General features: G+C 42.5%; 1 protein-coding gene across 2 annotated transcripts; it reads right to left on the bottom strand.

The window, feature by feature from the left end:
- Positions 1-56: 56 nt before the first annotated feature.
- Positions 57-16,436, bottom strand: LOC141753338 (clustered mitochondria protein homolog). Of its 2 annotated transcripts, none has more exons than XM_074611904.1 (30): positions 15,956-16,436; positions 15,599-15,680; positions 12,939-14,240; positions 12,313-12,452; positions 12,044-12,215; positions 11,071-11,211; positions 10,846-10,976; positions 10,596-10,750; positions 9,275-9,400; positions 8,938-9,085; positions 8,711-8,803; positions 8,321-8,539; positions 7,573-7,748; positions 7,170-7,481; positions 6,977-7,086; positions 6,322-6,423; positions 6,101-6,201; positions 5,819-5,971; positions 5,267-5,329; positions 4,916-5,166; positions 4,757-4,841; positions 3,943-4,096; positions 3,632-3,771; positions 3,419-3,499; positions 3,168-3,293; positions 2,644-2,765; positions 2,021-2,114; positions 1,804-1,938; positions 1,648-1,721; positions 57-1,566 (listed from the first exon to the last, which is right to left on the bottom strand). In XM_074611904.1, exons 3-30 carry the CDS (start codon positions 14,194-14,196, stop codon positions 1,485-1,487), a joined length of 4,944 nt encoding a protein of 1,647 aa, XP_074468005.1. In that variant the 5' UTR covers positions 14,197-14,240; positions 15,599-15,680; positions 15,956-16,436; the 3' UTR covers positions 57-1,484. The 2 variants fall into 2 exon arrangements, with proteins under 2 accessions (XP_074468005.1, XP_074468004.1); XM_074611903.1 differs by having other exon boundaries at positions 15,604-15,680.
- Between the last annotated feature and the right edge of the window lie 55 nt (positions 16,437-16,491).

The following is a 16,491-nucleotide window of genomic DNA, read 5'->3' as shown; positions in this document are numbered from 1 at the left end:
TGTCACTCTTATAATTAAAGGGAAAACACACCATAAATTAGTTATACTTTATTTATTATTATTATTATGTACATCCAAGTGTTAATTTGAACTGTAAACAAGTTTCTCATTGAGATGAGCAGCAGAAGGACAGACTGTACTGAACATGTCACTTATTTGAGACAAATCATGCAGCTCCATAGATGGTGAATAATGGAACAACGCCCAGGAAACTATAACAAAAAAACTATATACGTAAAAATTCACAATAGTGGTAGACCCTCAGAAGAGAATGGATTCTTGTTTTTGAAAATCTTTTTATTTTATTTATTATTTATTTTCTGTTTATGTGTATCTTCATTTTGTTAGAGGTGCCATTTAACTGTATAATTGTATGATTGATACTGTGAAGCTGTATATTGATTTTGGCCCTGTAAGAAAGGGAAAGGTTAAGAGAGAACGGGGTGGGTGTGTGGGGTATGTTATGTTTGTTAAAGTAAATCCTGTATTGAATATATTGCATAACAATGCTGATGTTTGTTTAACAAAAAAAACAATAAAGACATTGTTAAAAAAAACAAAAACTATAATAATTTACACTTACTTTATGGGTACATTTTCAGATTAAAAGTTGTAAGCCATGTAATGAAATAGCAGTTATTTGGGGGTAATATCTCAAATTTAATTCATTAATCTCAGTCAATAAAATTTGGTGCCAGTAAAAGTAAATTTCACTTGACAACAATACCAGTTTATAAAGTGTAATGCTCTCATTTCCAGCACACTTATGTGACTTGTTCTGGTAGATTGAAGACATAAGACGCTCAGATATTTATTTCTCTACAATCACCTGGATATTAATAAACAACAATGTGGATTAAATGATATCAGCTTATACACATCCAAAACAATCATAAAGAGTTTTTTTAAATATTCAGGAATATCATGTTGTGAAAAGTGTCCATGGCACAAGTGTGAAACCCAGTGGACACACAGGGGACTGCAAGATGTCATTTAAAAATCTAAGAAATTTGGATTTTTAGTACACTTTTGCTGTATTTTTTTGTTCTCAGTAGAAGTAGGCCTAGACATACTGTGCTTGTATTTTCATCTAGCAGTATACTTTTATTTAATTTGTAAGGTTTATACATGTATCTGAAAAAAGGAGGAGAGTTATACATATTTGCCATCAAAGTTAGAACCTGCAGAGTTTATTCATGGATCCCATATATTTTAAAAAGAGCTTTGTCATAAGATAAGGCTCTCTTCAACATCCAGTATTCCTCTACAGACAACAGCAGAACAAACTCCTCTCCCAAAAGGAGATGGCTGCACCTGTCTGTTACTTGGATTTGTTGTCCAAAGTAGGCTGACCTACTTGTCATCACCAGCAATTTGCAAGTTGCACATTGTCTGCAGCCATTTTCAGGAGTCTGACTGACTACACAGATGTTCTATCGTAACTGTCCGTTTGGTCCATAGTTCAGGGTTGTAGTCTGCAGTTCTTAAGTCTTTTTTTCCAGCTCTTCCATTTGAACTTTTACGTTTCCTTTCAATTCAGTCCTCAGGTCTGCAATTTCTTTTTCACTAGAAAGACACAATAAGTGAGATGAACATTACAACCAACACATTAGCGTTTTTTATTTTTGATACCATAACAGCGTTCACCTGAGGGGAATGAGAATGATTCCACATGTCAGGTTGAGCTGCTGAAGGATTCTGGGAAGGCTCGGTGTGGCAAACTGGAGAGAAACGCAGATGAAATAAATTGGAAATTGTACACCCTTGTATTCATGTGTTCATGTGCTGCAAAACTGTACAAACCTTTGGAGGTGGAATACAGGCACTAGGTGTGTTACTGTAGATATGGTTGATGGCTTTCTGAAGGATCACAGCCTGCTGAGTGAGGCTCTTCAGGTACTCGGAGCTTTCCTTCGTACTATCGTGGTTCTCCCCAACCTTCACATGTGCAACAGTGAAGTCTCTCAGTTAAAATTATGAGCATATGACATACAAATAACAACAGTATTTTAAAGCATACCTGGCTCTTATATAGCGAATATGCCTCTTTCTCGTGTTGCAGAGCGGATCGAAACTCTCCTTTACTCTCGTACACAGTGGCGAGCAGATGGTGACTGCACAGAAAATAGACACAGAGAGGCAGCGAGGTAATGAAAACTTTGAAATAATGGTGATGGAAGAAGGGAGCAGTATAGGATGACCACAGTAAATTCAAAGCATGTCTATCATTTTCTCAGATTTTCTGTAATTCACGTCCGGTTCAAGGCATAGGCCATAAAGGCGGATGCCAAGGGTGCCACCTTCTGGGGGACGCTGGTCGCCCTCTAAAAAAAACGCCGCTGGACCCCTCCTTTTCTGCATTACGGTTAACAAATGAACACATAAATAAATAAATAAATAAATACACTTTTCACCCCTGTAGCTCTTTCTCTCTTGCACGCCGTGCCATGCACCTGAGTACGGGTCAGGATGTAAGATCGTTAGATGGACAGATGTCAAGAGGCACAGATATCTAGCATTTTCACATTTTATTTCGTCATAATGAAAAGGTCATTGTAATGTGTTGCAATCTGTTGTCTTTCCGTCTGCTTCTGAATAGAAGAATGTAAGAAAACAGAGGAACATGACGACAATCTGTCTTACCTGTGTGCGTGCTTCAGTGACGTGGCACCGTGATATTTTGAGGTTGAAATTAAGGCATTCTTTAGGAACTTCAGGGAAAGGTCATACTCCATCAGTCCATGAAGTACTAGACCCAGCATACTCTAATGTAGTGGAGCACAACAGGGATATTAACAGAAGCCTTGTCCGAATACCAACTAGTTATCAAGTCGCTTTCTCAGGATGCGTTCAGTATTTTCTTACGATCTGGCAAGGCTTCAAGATGCCATTGCCTGTTTGCATTTCTCAGTATCTACCTGAAGTTCTTTTTTCTGAAAAGAATATTTCCATTATTATTATTCCATTATTTTGAAATGGGTTGCAACTGATGGCAGTGTGCCTCTGGAGGGAGAGGTTGCAGTAAAAGGTTATCCTTTGCATCTAATGAATATGTAAAAACTACCTTTAATGTCTAAAATAGATAGATAATATCTAAATAGATGCTTTTTGTGCAAAATAAAGTAGAAAGACAGAGAGCAACACGTGGCAGGTGAGGTCCCACTTACATCCAGCAGTGCCACTTGTGGATGGTCTTCTCCGCTCACCAGCAGGGCGAGGTACCGGGCGCGATACAGCAGCTGCAGGGAGGTCGAAATTCGGCCTCCAGCAAAGCAGTACAGGGCCAGGAAAGTCTGAATCATTGATAGAAATATGACATTAATAGAGTTGAGTAAGGTGTTTTTAAGAGAACAACAGGGTTAACACAGTGTGGTCCAACAATCTGTTTGTGGATCGATGAAAAGGTAAAGGAACTCACATAGTCTTGTATGGTCTGTGGATGGTCTATACCTTGGATTCTCTCACTACTCATAACAGCCTTTTCCTGGTGGCTGAGGGCCTGTGAGAGAGGGAGAAATGAGGGAGACATTACTTTATGAAAGCTCACAAATTGTTGCAGATGATGATTCAGAAGTCTGGATCCAGGCTAGCTAAAAGGTCATGGTGGAAATGAATCTTAATGCATATTTACATCTGCATATTCCCCCAGGATGTAGCAGATCCGTCCCAGGAGACGCAGGCACATGCACACGTCATCGTGCAGGACCCCACATACGCTGCTGAACAGAGTCAGGGCCTGGCTAATCAACTCATAGCCATCTTTGAGAAGCCCTAAAAGCAATCATAGGACACTACCAATGAGCCTTGAATGTGCAAAAAATAATAACATCTGCTCTTCACATGAAGTACACTGAATCCAGATGGTTGTCTCCGGGTAATGGTCAGTCACACGCTACTCTAAACTGTATTTTAAGTGTTTATATTCATGTCCGTGTCTCTCACCCTGCTGCATCGCCACCTGTGCGTGTTGCACGAGCCACGTGGCATCCGTTGCTGTAGGTTTGAGATGTTTGACCACGGGGAACATGTTGACAACATCTTCCTCACTGAACACTGGCCTGTGTCGAGACTCAAACACATACTCCCTCAGCTGCACCTAAACACGGAGAAAAGGAAGAAGAGGAGCAGCTGTACTAGATAACTTTGCATTTTGGCTGCCCCCAAGTCAGTGCTGGAGATAATTTCCATTTGTAAAAGAACAGTGTGAACGGCGTTGCCACGGTTTTTCACTCAGCTGCTCACGTTACCGCAGTCTTAGAAAGGGAGGACTGAGCGGGGGGGTACTTAGTTGGTTGCAATCTGCAACCACACCACTAGACGCCGCCAAATCCTAAACACTACGCCTTTAAGGACTTGTTGGACTTCAGTATCCACAAATCCTGTAGTATAGTGTTGGCCCTGAACTTATGTAGCCAGATGTTGTTTTATTAAGCATCAAATATGAGACAAATATGTGGCCAAAATATACCTAAATGTGATCTTGGCTTCTGGAAGGGGTGAAATGGTAGAAAAAAGATTATTGGTGAGCCCAGTTTTCAATCAAGAGAGAATCTGTTGTGTAGAAGAACATTTTTGATTTCTCTCTCTAGTCCTTATTGCTCAACGTTTAACTCTTCCAGCTCAAGATATGATTTTTAATGATACAAAATGTTTGGTTTCACCTACAATTATTGTCTAGTGCAGCTTCGAAACAGACAGAATGAATTTAATTTCATAGGTAAATGTGTTGTGAAGAGAAGCATGGTAGATGTCTGACCTGGATGCCCGTCTTGATGGCCATCTCTCTCAGCAGGGAGATCCTCTGAAGGCTGTGCTTTTCTATTACTTCATCTATACTTTCACTGGACACAGAGAGGATGGCAGAGTCAAATCCTGTAGCACATATTCAACCACAAACACAGACACACACACATACCTGTCTATTGTGTAGTGGTAATAATCTCCAGCTTCAGTCCTGATCCGGCCCCACAGCTCACTGGGGGTCAGTCTGGCCCACACACTGTCTGTCAACAAGGCGACTCGACCCCCGTGGCTCCGTCGCCGCCGGCTCCTGCGGCGAGAGAGAAGCTCATCGGAGCAGGAGTCGGGGAAACAGGAGGAGGAGGAGCTCAGGAGGCAGTTTAGGAAGTGACTGACAGCAGCGGAGAAAGCTGCTGCTTCCACATCCTGGGAGTAAATAAGATATATGTTGATATTAGAAATTGTATGCTAGATTGCAAAATGTTATTTTAATATTTTACTTAATAACATTATTTGAGCACTCCACCTGTAGAAAGGTCCTGAAAATGTGTTTTGCACTTCTGATGATGACTTCACCGATAGAAATTCTCTGTGAGGGAACATTTGATCAGTTATGTGATCAGGAAGACAGACAGTTGGCATCCTTTATTTTTTTCATGTTCACAAAGTTGTTTTCTACGTGTGTCCTCTCACCACTGCTCTACTCATTATACACCAATGACTGCATTTCCCACCCTGACACTGTAAAGACGACTAGGGTTGCTGATGATACAACTCTGGTGGGACTGATTTCCTGTAATGATGAGACAGCTTAAAGGAATGAGGTCTCCTCTCTGGTCGACTGGTGCAGCAATAACAATATGGAACTTAACATCAACAAAACAAAGGAACTTGTGGTGGACTCCCCGTAGAAACCAGGGAGAGCTACTACTGCTGGTCGTCAACAACCAGGCGGTAAAGAGAGTGCACCACAATGGGCACTACAATGTCCTCCCTGAAACTCCACCATCATCCAGAAGAAAGATCACCAAAGACTATTCTTTTTCGTCGTGTGGTTAATAACAGCTGTATTAAGTACCTGTATGTGGCTGAGTCTTCCTCTCTCCTCCTCCCTGTCCAGCTCCTTCAGTAGGATGCCCAGGTATCGCACGTTCACACCCCGCTGGTGTAGCACCGAGGTCAGGGTCGCTCCATCCATCGGCACCGCTGCGTGGTCGAGACAGTCCCTCAGCTACCACACACACACACACACACACACACACACACACACACACACAGGAGCAGCAATAGAATTATAGATATTATATTAAACTTCATGCATATGTCGGATCAGAACGTTATTGATCCACATAAGACTCACCACTGCGGGAATCTGATTGGTCAGCAGAAAAGCAGCCGCGTCCCATAACAGCTGTCTCTGCCTCTGAACCTCCTCGACACACTCAGAGGGGAAACGAACACCTGCAGCAAAGACACACAGTTGATTTTTTAAAAAACTCTATATACATGACCGTGTGTGTGTGTGTGTGTGTGTGTGTGTGTGTGTGTGTGTGTGTGTGTGTGTGTGTATGTGTTCAGTACCTGGAGAGCAAACATCAGGGTTGAAGCGGATGTCAAAGCAGGAGTCACTTACTGATCCGACAGCCTCACAAGCTTTCATTATCACATTTCTTCTCTGAAATTCTACAAAATGAAAACATGAATGCATTATTAATCGGCACAATCAAACTTTCCTTGGCCTCATTTGAAGGTCGTCAACGTTGGCTTAAAAACTGAGGTTTAAAGTTTATTTGCAGCTACTAAATGGATGAACATGTGGTGAGATTGTTTTCTCAACTGTTCACTCACTTAAAACTAAAAGTACTGCATTCAAAATCTTACTTAAGTGCAACAAGTATATAATTAAGCAAAATGTACTTAAAGTATGAAAAGCCATTATGCAGCAGAATGATCCCTGTCAGAGTTATATTAGTATTTATTATGTCACTGGTTCATTATTATTGATGCATTAACGTGTAAGCAGCATTTTCATGTTGTAGTTAGTTGAGGTGGAACAAATACTAATGAGGTTTTACACTGTTGGGTAGTTTAATTTATAACAAAGCATCCCATTTTAAGAACTCATCTCATGTTTTGCGTGTAAAATCTTAATTTGCAAACTGCCTATAGCTGATTTCTCTTTGCAGTAACACAAAATCTCCTGGTTTATCATGCGACTTCATTTAGCTGGTCTCACCGTCTCCAGTTCTCGGCTCACAGACCGGGTCTTCACTCTGCTCCGTGACGTTGTCTTGCTCTTCCGGTTGGACGAGCCCCTGGGACACCATCTTGACATAAAGTTCATACCTGCAACAGAATACACAAGGTCAAAGGAATTAGATACAGTTTCATGGTGGCTGCATTCATACTCCACATCTCCTCTTCCTCACCTGTGCTGGACGAAGGCCTCTATCAGCTCTGGTCTCAGGCTGGCCAGTCTGTGATGGTGTCGCCGTGGGTAACCAAAGCTCTGACACTCCTTCGGCGCCTCCCTCCTCCTCTCCTCTGTCTCAGAGAACTGATAGTTAAGGTCGGGGGGGAAGGTCCGGAGGAGGTCCAAGATGTAGGGTCGTCCGTCATTACCCAGGATCCCTTTGGTCTCGATGCCAGAGTAGAGCTCCACTGGGCTGTTGCTGAGGTCGAGCACCTGGTGACGCTGGATTCTTAGCGGTTTACTGGTTTTATCCAGAAGCTCCAGAAACCTGGAACAATGTTGAGAAAATGAAAGATTGTTGCATGTTTAATACTTTATTCTACTCTAAATACCTAAAATATATATATATATATTTTTACCTGGGGTGTGTGGAAACAGTTCTTCCATAGTCATTAGAGCCGTAGACTACACTCTGCTCCTGATTTTTCTCCAGTATTCCAGGAACGATGGTCTGAGCGATAACACGGATGCCACGATAATCCACCACGGCTGTTCCAAGTGTGTGAAGCCCCTCTATGTCCACAGATGCGTATGCCTGTAGCAGAGGTATTTTTGTTTTGATGGCAAGAACATGAAGGGGTTAAATTACATACAGTATATTTGAAAGAGAAAATGCAAGAGGATATATAGTGCTTAGATCCTGATTGATGATTTGACAATCAAGTATTTAGATGTTAAGCCAGTTGGTTTGTGTATTGGCTTATTGGTCCGTGGGTGTGGCATTTTGAATGGCAGTGTTTTGAAATGGCAAACAAGTGATTTGATGTCAGATTCCTGTGTCTTATGTAGAGAACCGTGTGTAGTGTTTTGCAAAAAGTGTTGAATTTCAAATTGGATGCAAAGCAGAAAATGTGTTTCGAGTTTTGGAGACTTGAGCTGAGGTTTTTGTTCTCTGAGTGTCAGTTTCAATAATTGTGCTTTATGTGTCATTTTAGTGTGTTAGCAATTGAAAAAAAATGCAAAGTCCACACAATCGTACCCTTACAGAACTATTGAATGTAACACTGTCCTTTCTGGAACAAATATATTTTCAAACGGGACAGATGAAACAGTAAATGCATTGCAAAACACCTCACAACTCATTCAGGTATTGCTGTGAGGATCTACCTGTGCTCCCCTCAGGTCACAGATGGCAGCAGCATGAGCAGCAGCGTTGCCCCCTAGTGGCTGGTAGTGCTCAGATATATCGAACCCCAGGCTGAAGAACAGGTTATTCCAGATGAACATCTGCATATGAGGCGCCTCCCCCGGGTTCAAAGCCATGATGTTACCGTCGATAACGGCAACGGCGCCTCGTGTTGCAGCGGCAACAAAGTCACTGTTTGTCTGGATGGAGGATTAAATAACACAGTCCTTGATTTTAAGAGGAACAGCAGGACAAGAGATCTTACACATCTGTACTCCGGGTCACTGCTTCAGGGATGGTCTCACAGTCACAAGTCTGCTTCTCTAACCATTAATCAGAGAGAGAAGATGTTAAGAAATCTGTGGTCTCACCTTGAATATGCTCCTCTCTCTTTGTAGGCGCTCCTGAAGGGAGTTCCTGCTGAGTTCCCTGCATCCCTGCAGCTCCTCATTCCAGTCCCGACTCTGTGGTCATGACACACAAATCAGCATCAGCATCAACGTCAGTCAGCTTCAGATGCACCACCGTCACCATGTATATACATGCATCTGCCATAAGTTTACTGGAATGTTATATTTTCCTATTTCATGTCTGCAACCTGCCCAGCTGTGTGCTCGTCCTGGCCCATGCGACTGGTGTGCGTCTCCTCCGCTCTGACACAGTCGAGGGTGTGGTCTCTATGACGGGCGGTCCAGGTGAACACCTGGAAAGGTGCTCTGATCCGCTCATAAGGGTGTTGCTGGACTCTGGTTCACAGCAAGTGACAGAAAACATTTTTCTATTAGTAAGGTTTTTATCAAGGTATTACTAAGCCTAATGTAAACTCGAAGAAGTTTAGATGACTGACGTTCGGCCTACTGTAACATGAACAGTGTCACATGTCACTTCTTGTATTATCATGTAGTCCCCAGCTTGATTACAGACAGTTTACTCACCTCTTCTTCTGCAGGGCACTGAAGGTTTTCCTGAAAGCAGGGCTGACTTGACTCAGCAGCTCAACTAGAGAGTGGCAAAGGATTTTGGGAAGTGCAGGTTTAGGGTTGAAGTTGAAGGCAGTTGACCTGGAGCAGAGCATAACACAAGTTGAATCCAGGTAAGTTTCTACTGTCCTCAGTGTACATAATTGATGTCGTTTTACTGCTCTCTGGGGTCGGTGTTGCACTTGCTTAGTTGTGGAGCTTGGAAAAAATACAACATGAGAGGGAAACCGAGAGTCTAGAGCCATGCCAGCGGCTCGGTGAGGCTGTACTTAGGCACAGCACCTAACATCCTCACAATGTTAAAGAGGACCTATGATGCTTCTGTGCTTTTTCACTTTCCTTTAGTGTGTTATATAGTTTTTTTGTGCGTGTAAAAGGTCTGCAAAGTTACAAAACCCAATGTCCAGGCCAAAGGGAGTTACTCTCCCCCACAGAAACATTGCTTCTGAACTGCCTGAAACGCCTCGCTTGAAGTCCCGCCTTTTCTTTCCGTTACGTGGTGATGTCACCAAGTAACACATTGTCTTAATGGCTAGCTTGGCACGCCCTCAAACAAAGCTAGTTAGAGAGGAGCTGGAGCAGAGTCCGAAGAGTTTGGTTCGGTTGACCAATCACAGCAGACGTTGAGCGTTTCAGACAGATGGTGAAAAGAGATGCTGCAGCACAGCCGGTATAAGAAGGTATATACACAGCATGCTTGGCGTTCAAGTGGTTAAGCAACGGCAATATTAACGTTACTGTCGGCGTCTAGAAGCCACAGAGGCTAACAATTTAGCAAGCTAGCAAGCGGGTAACATAATGCAGGAAATGCAAAGGCATAATGACAGAGGAGAAAGATGAGGCTGTTGGGAATGTCAACATTTTCCTCAGACATACTATAAAATTAAGACGAAAAACAATATGCGACTAAAATTACAATATTTTCACTAATTATGTACCGAAAAAATTAACTTCCAAGGCCTCCGCCATTTCTGACGCCAATAAACATGTCGCAACTCGTGAACTAGGAGCTTTCAGAAACTTTCCACTTACGAGGTTGTGAATACCACAAGAGGGGGGGGGGCAGGGGGGGGTTCATATGGACTCTTCTCATGAACACGGTAAACACAACTCCATTTGAACGCACCAAAATGTTCGAACTAAATTTCATTGCAATCCCTCCAATAGTTGTTGAGATATTTCAGTCTGGACAAAAGTGGTGGACTAACCGACTGACATTGCCACAAACTCTCAAATTTTCATAGCTTAGCAAACTTGCAAACAGTTTAGCACTCACTGGTTGAGGTAGAAACCGCGTGTAGAGGATGTAATGTTGACTTCTCTGTCCTCCATGGTCAGGGCATTGAGGTACATCAAGTCCCCATGCATCTTCCTGTTTCCTGGAGGAGGGTTCCAGCTGCTCATGGTCAGAACCCGCAGGCACTGTAATGGCTGTAATGATAAAGTGCCACTGTTGCTTCACAATAATTAATACACATTTCATTGAATGTTGCTCATATCTCCAATTACAAAAGCTGATCTCTCACCTTCCAGTCATCTCTGAGTGGCTGCAGTGGAGTTAGTGGTCGGTCCTTACATCCAGGGAGGACGTATTCTGGAGGGCTGCAGTCAACAGACTCCTTTTCAGAAGCTCGCCTGTTCCCCACACTTTCACCGTCTAAAGGGATGATAATAGAGGTTAAAGGGTTGAACGATTACTGGCAGAAATGCTCAGACCAAACCTAAGGAGGTAAATGAGAGAGCATTATTACCTTTGTCTCCTCTGGTGTAAAAGGTGAGGTAAGAGAGTGAGCTGCAGTTCACTCCATTGAATGCGTCTGCGGGGTCGAGGCTCCTCAGAAGATCACGAACGTGTCTGAGATGAAGACGAGCATCACGCACCGTGTAAGAACCTGCAACAAGATCAGAAGAGATGCTTAGAAAGTTTTTGATTGATGAGAGTGTGCAGTTTTGAGACATAAAGAGATCGACTGATTGATTCTATTTAATGAATTCAAATACAGTACAAAAATGTGCATTCAGTACTATTTCATAATTCATCAGGATTTCTCAATTAAGTCACAGGACTTATTTCCACTGTGGTCCTGTAATCAGGCTAGGAGGCAGGCAAGGGAAGGGGATGATGTGTATATGCTACTAACAATATCCTATTTTATGGTAATACACCTAAAAAATTATTTAAAAAGGAAACAAATTCAGAAAACAGACCAAAGCTTAAAACAGTCCTGGATAAGATGTTCCTCTATAATAACTTATTCAGCATCCATTTTTTCAGCTGTTTTTTTTAAACAGATTAAATTTCGTTTGGGATTTTATTCCCATCCTGTGGAGAGAAATGTGCTTCTCCCTGTAATTCATAACCAGCTGCTTACTTTGTGGAGCTCTTTACCAAGTGATATTCTAACTGTTTCGAAGTACTCTCCACTTACTAACAAAGCTGAATCATCTGCATACAAAAATATAGGACATGAGCAAGCTGCCTCCATGTCATTTATATACATTAAAAACAATAAAGGACCAATTATGTTTCTTTGAGGGACACCAACAGGTAAGGTTTTTAGGCTCTGAGAGCCTACCTCCTAGTACGTTAATCACTATGTGGATGAGAGGTCAACATCAGGCTAAAAAGGGCCTTCCTGTGATAATATGTCACAAGTGAACAACACACTTAGTTATCACAAAAAGGCAAGATCTAATGAAGAAAGAAAAGGACGAGGCAGTTACCCTCCACCACCTTGATCGGCGCTCCATCCCGGATGCCCAGGATGGCGCTCAGGTCTGTGAGGCTGTCGAGTGCGATGCCTCCCAGCTGGAGGGAGAAGCATGTGCGGTGGCAGGTGATCTCATGCTCCATCAGCACCTGGTGCAGCTCCGCCACCAACATCTGGCCCGACACCTGAGAGCGGAGGAGAGTTGGATTGGAGTGATTCAGAAAGACATGACGATACAGTGAAGTATCTTTGAGAAAATAATGAGACAGAGGTACACAGAACCTGAAGCTCAAAACTTTCTGTTCCAGGAGGCTGAATTCTGACAGTGAAGTCGGTCTCTTGGAGATCAACTACGTCACTGAGTTTCCTCTTTTCAGCATCAGACTCCTGTTGGCGATCATCCTCAATTTGACTCGGAGGCGCTGTTGCCAACAGAAGAGAGACAAAATAAAGGCGTGAAGATCAAAACTGGCTGCGTGATATGGAGGATCATTTTCCCCAGAATAGAAATTAAAAGGGAAAATGGAAAATAAACTATTATTGTATTTCAATGCAGGATAATCATGCGATAATTAAATGTTAAAAAGAAATGGAAACGGTATACTGACATGATAAATGTATATTAATAAATGACTATTTGAAAAATAAAAGTGAAATTTCCATCCCTTAAATGGAAAATGCTCAAATTGAAAGCATTTTTTTTATTAACTTTTAAAGTTAATTAATTTATGCATTTCTTAAATAAATTTTAAATTCATTCATTCATCATTAAATTGTACAAATTTATTCATGTATTATTTGTTATTAACTTTTAAATAAACGTATTTATATTTATATTTATTTTTCACTTATTTAAATTATTTTGGACAAAGAAAATAAAAGCAAAGCTAACCTCAAATAACACTCACCTTTGACATTTGGTGCTGCCAGAAACAGCCTGTCCACTAAAAACAAGGTTTGCTTCATCTCAGCCTCTTCCTCCTCCACATGTGGCACAGCTGTCTTGTTGTCGTTCTCCTCCATCTTTGCTGGGTCCTGGCATTGAATGTGATCTCCATTTATATGGTCCTCAGACAGATTTGTGTTTGTTTTTGTGCCCTTTTCATTTACATTCTGATGTGACACCACAGTGGCCTGTCCCATCTGCTCATTATCCTGATTACTCTGGTGTGTCAGGTCCACACGACACTCAGCAGGGTCAAAGGTCTCCACAACTGCAGTGCTGTTGATGCTGCATTTTGTCAGCTGAACGTCCTTCTGTGACTTCTCATCCATATTGTTGTGTTGAGTCTGCATCACTGAGGTGCACTCAGTGTTTTGCTCTTTGTCCTGTATCGGCTCTGTCCAGGCAAAGTCTGTATTTTCCTGAGCAGTATTCTGTTTCTCTTCATCAGTGTTTAGCTCCTCTATTAGCTCTGCATTTTGTTCGGTTTGAAATGTATGTTTCGTTGACTTGGTGGTCGGTTCCTCATGGATGTGATTCCCTTTCAGTTCTTCCGGTTCAGCTTGCTTGTCTCTGTCTCTGAAGGACAGTTTGTTTTTCTCTGTCTGTCTCTCAGAAACTTCAGCCCAGGTCCCAGAGTGTCTCTCTCGTGATGTTTGTGCCTCCAAGAGCACATCCACCTCTCTTAGTATTTCACGTTCTTCCACAACCATCTCTTTAGTAGTGCCAGCATTTGTTAGTGAGTTTACTTCTCTCTCCACAGTCTCAAGTATTTCTGCTCGTGCCTGAACTTCTGCCTGTGACTCTGTCTGAGTCTGCACCCCCATGTGTGTCTCCATTTCGGTCTGCGTCTCCACCTCTGAAAACCCCCTAAACCTCCACCTGTTGCTCCCTTCATCTCCTAGCTCATCCGCCCTCGCTCCCTCATCCTCCTCAGACACCAGCAGACACACCATCGGCTCCACCAGAGTCACTTCTCCTCCCGGGTTGCTGCTTAGGATGATGTCAGGAAACAGGAAGTGCTCTGGTTCGAGGGTGGGGTTTGTCACGCCGTTGGAGACGGTTGACAGATCGTCCTCTGAGTCGTCCGGCAGGCTCGGTGATTCGCATTCACTCTCTTCGCTGGATAGCAGAGGGGATCTTTCCGCCTCACCCTGGACCGGTGTATCCTTACACTTGAAGTAGTTTGACAGTGTGTGACAGCACTGGACTATGTTTCCCATGATGCCTCAGTGCACCAAAACAGCAATACAACTGTGCAGGTGGCCTAAGGGAGAAAAGACCACAGTTGATGAATCAAAAATGGGTTTTATTTTTGCAGCTTCAGCCAGCGGTTCTATTGGTTATAATTTAAGTTTTGCCAAATGATTTGCAATGAAATTCTGCTTTCCAGCCTGATGTTAATTTACTCGTTAAATATTAAAGGCTGCTAAGTATAAACTGCAAAAGGCTTTGACCTTTAAAATAAATCGTAAAACATATCTCTATAGTTTAACATTCTCTTAATCCATTAAAAACACATTTAGACATTTAAGCTTTCTGTATTTACCCTTTCTTACTGTGTTATGTTCATTGTATTGTTGTATTTTCATTGTACTGTTAAGCACCTTGTATTGTAATTTTGCACAAAAGGCGCTATATAAATAAACAAAGTTTAAGTTTAAAGGGACTGTATGTACGTTTTTACATGTAAAAACATGTTTCAATTTTTTTTTTTATTGCATACAGTATGTGTGAGCAGGTTGTAACCTAACCTAAAAAATGAGACCTTCTGCGACTTTCTGGGTTTCCTCTATCAGCCTGTAGACTGCTTTTTATGTAAAGAATGCAGGCCGTTATTACCAGGAAAATCCAACGAACGTTACGTCATGACATCACAGTGTGAAACGATAGCTAACGTTCGGTTAGAAATGGAGTCCGCTAATGCCAACAAATGACCAGCCCCCACCACAACAGTAGGGTGACCAGATCCCAATAAACTGAAATAAACATTTCTATTCTGCCCCTTGTCTTGTAACATCTCTATGCTTCTCATGTCGTATTCCCCCTGTGTGAAATAGAAAAATAACTGGCAAATTTCACAAAGAACTCTGAGAATGGCCTTCCACCGGCTTATAAATACTTATAAGTAGTTTCACAGTCTTTGTTGTAGCTGCTCTTCCTTTTCTTTGTGGTAGTTTCCATCATATTCCACCTAAATCTGCATAGCTTGTGACTTTGCGGTGACTCGCAATTTTCTCCGTTGGGCATAGCGTAGTAAAGACGGTGAGAGGTTAACCTGCACTTGACCCACGTGTGCGCATGTGTAATATATAGTGATATTCTGGTTTTAGCTGTCAATAACGTTCAGTCTCGTGTGTGTCGCCTCACTGTTTTGACCGATGCTTGCTCTCGTCTACGTAGTGCGAGCACAAGCGCGAGCAACAGGACGCTGACTGTCGTTGACTTAACGGCCACAGGTGTCACTGTTAAGCAATTTCTGATTCTTACGTAGTGCCCCTTTAAGTTTGTCACTGTCACATGTGTGTGCCTGTTTGTGTTTGCATGTGTGAGAACAAGCAGCTAAGAGCCTTAGACAAAAGCTGATGACAGGGAGATTATGAAGTGTTCCTGCAGTGGTGTCACCTTACAGAGGAGAGGACTGAAAAACCTCGGCGGCTAAATCTCATCAGATGAACCCTGGAATGATGTTGGATGTGTGGGAATCCTGGAACACAGAGGAGAGGGAACGCTGAGCACAATTTAAATGCCTATAAGTTGTTTGGCTACATAAAAGTGTCTAAATCAAAACAGCAGGATATTCTAAATAGACTTGATGTAGTGAATCCTAATCCTAATTAAGAGTTTTTATAAAAGTAATGCATCTTATTCAAGCTCATGAGAACACAAAGGTGAAGCAGGAAACATGTGCATGCATCTCAAACAACAGAAGAATAAAACAGCATGGATATGACATTAGTGTAATCAGTCTATGGGCCCTACCAGCCAGTGTAGAGAGAGGGAGAGGCTGCCAGTCTGTGTCATCTTCTCCAGACTCCTCTGCTGTTCATCCTGCTGAAATCAGAGAGCTCCCAGTCTTTCCTCTACAGCAGGATGCTCCCCCGTCCTTGCTGCGAAAAACACGTTACACAAACTGTGTGTTATGTGTGTGTGTGTCCTTCATGGGTGGAGAGGAGCTGTGAGAGAGAGCATGTAGGCCCCTCTATTCACACACACATGCACACCCACAGACTAGTACCCATCCAAGTCCAGAAGAGGGCAACCTCTCTGCCGTTCATGATGTAACTTCCTGTATTCAGACCGGTCCATGCACTCTCTATCAACCTTGAATGTGAGCACGTGCAGGAGGTGTATAAATAAGCAGCATCAGGACGAGGCTCCTCTTTATTTTTTGGAAACTAAACACAAAGCATGACACAGCAAACCTCTCCCCCAAAAACACAAAAACAAGCCTCCAGTATTTTGTCTCTGCTCCTCTTCACACAGAAGCTCTCTGAACGCAGCCCTCTGGTTGCCAT

The sequence above is a fragment of the Sebastes fasciatus genome, chromosome 16 (genome assembly GCF_043250625.1).
Source record: "Sebastes fasciatus isolate fSebFas1 chromosome 16, fSebFas1.pri, whole genome shotgun sequence".
In the NCBI taxonomy this organism is placed as follows: Eukaryota; Metazoa; Chordata; class Actinopteri; order Perciformes; family Sebastidae; genus Sebastes; species Sebastes fasciatus.
This window is presented reverse-complemented; position numbering and strand designations above follow the sequence as displayed.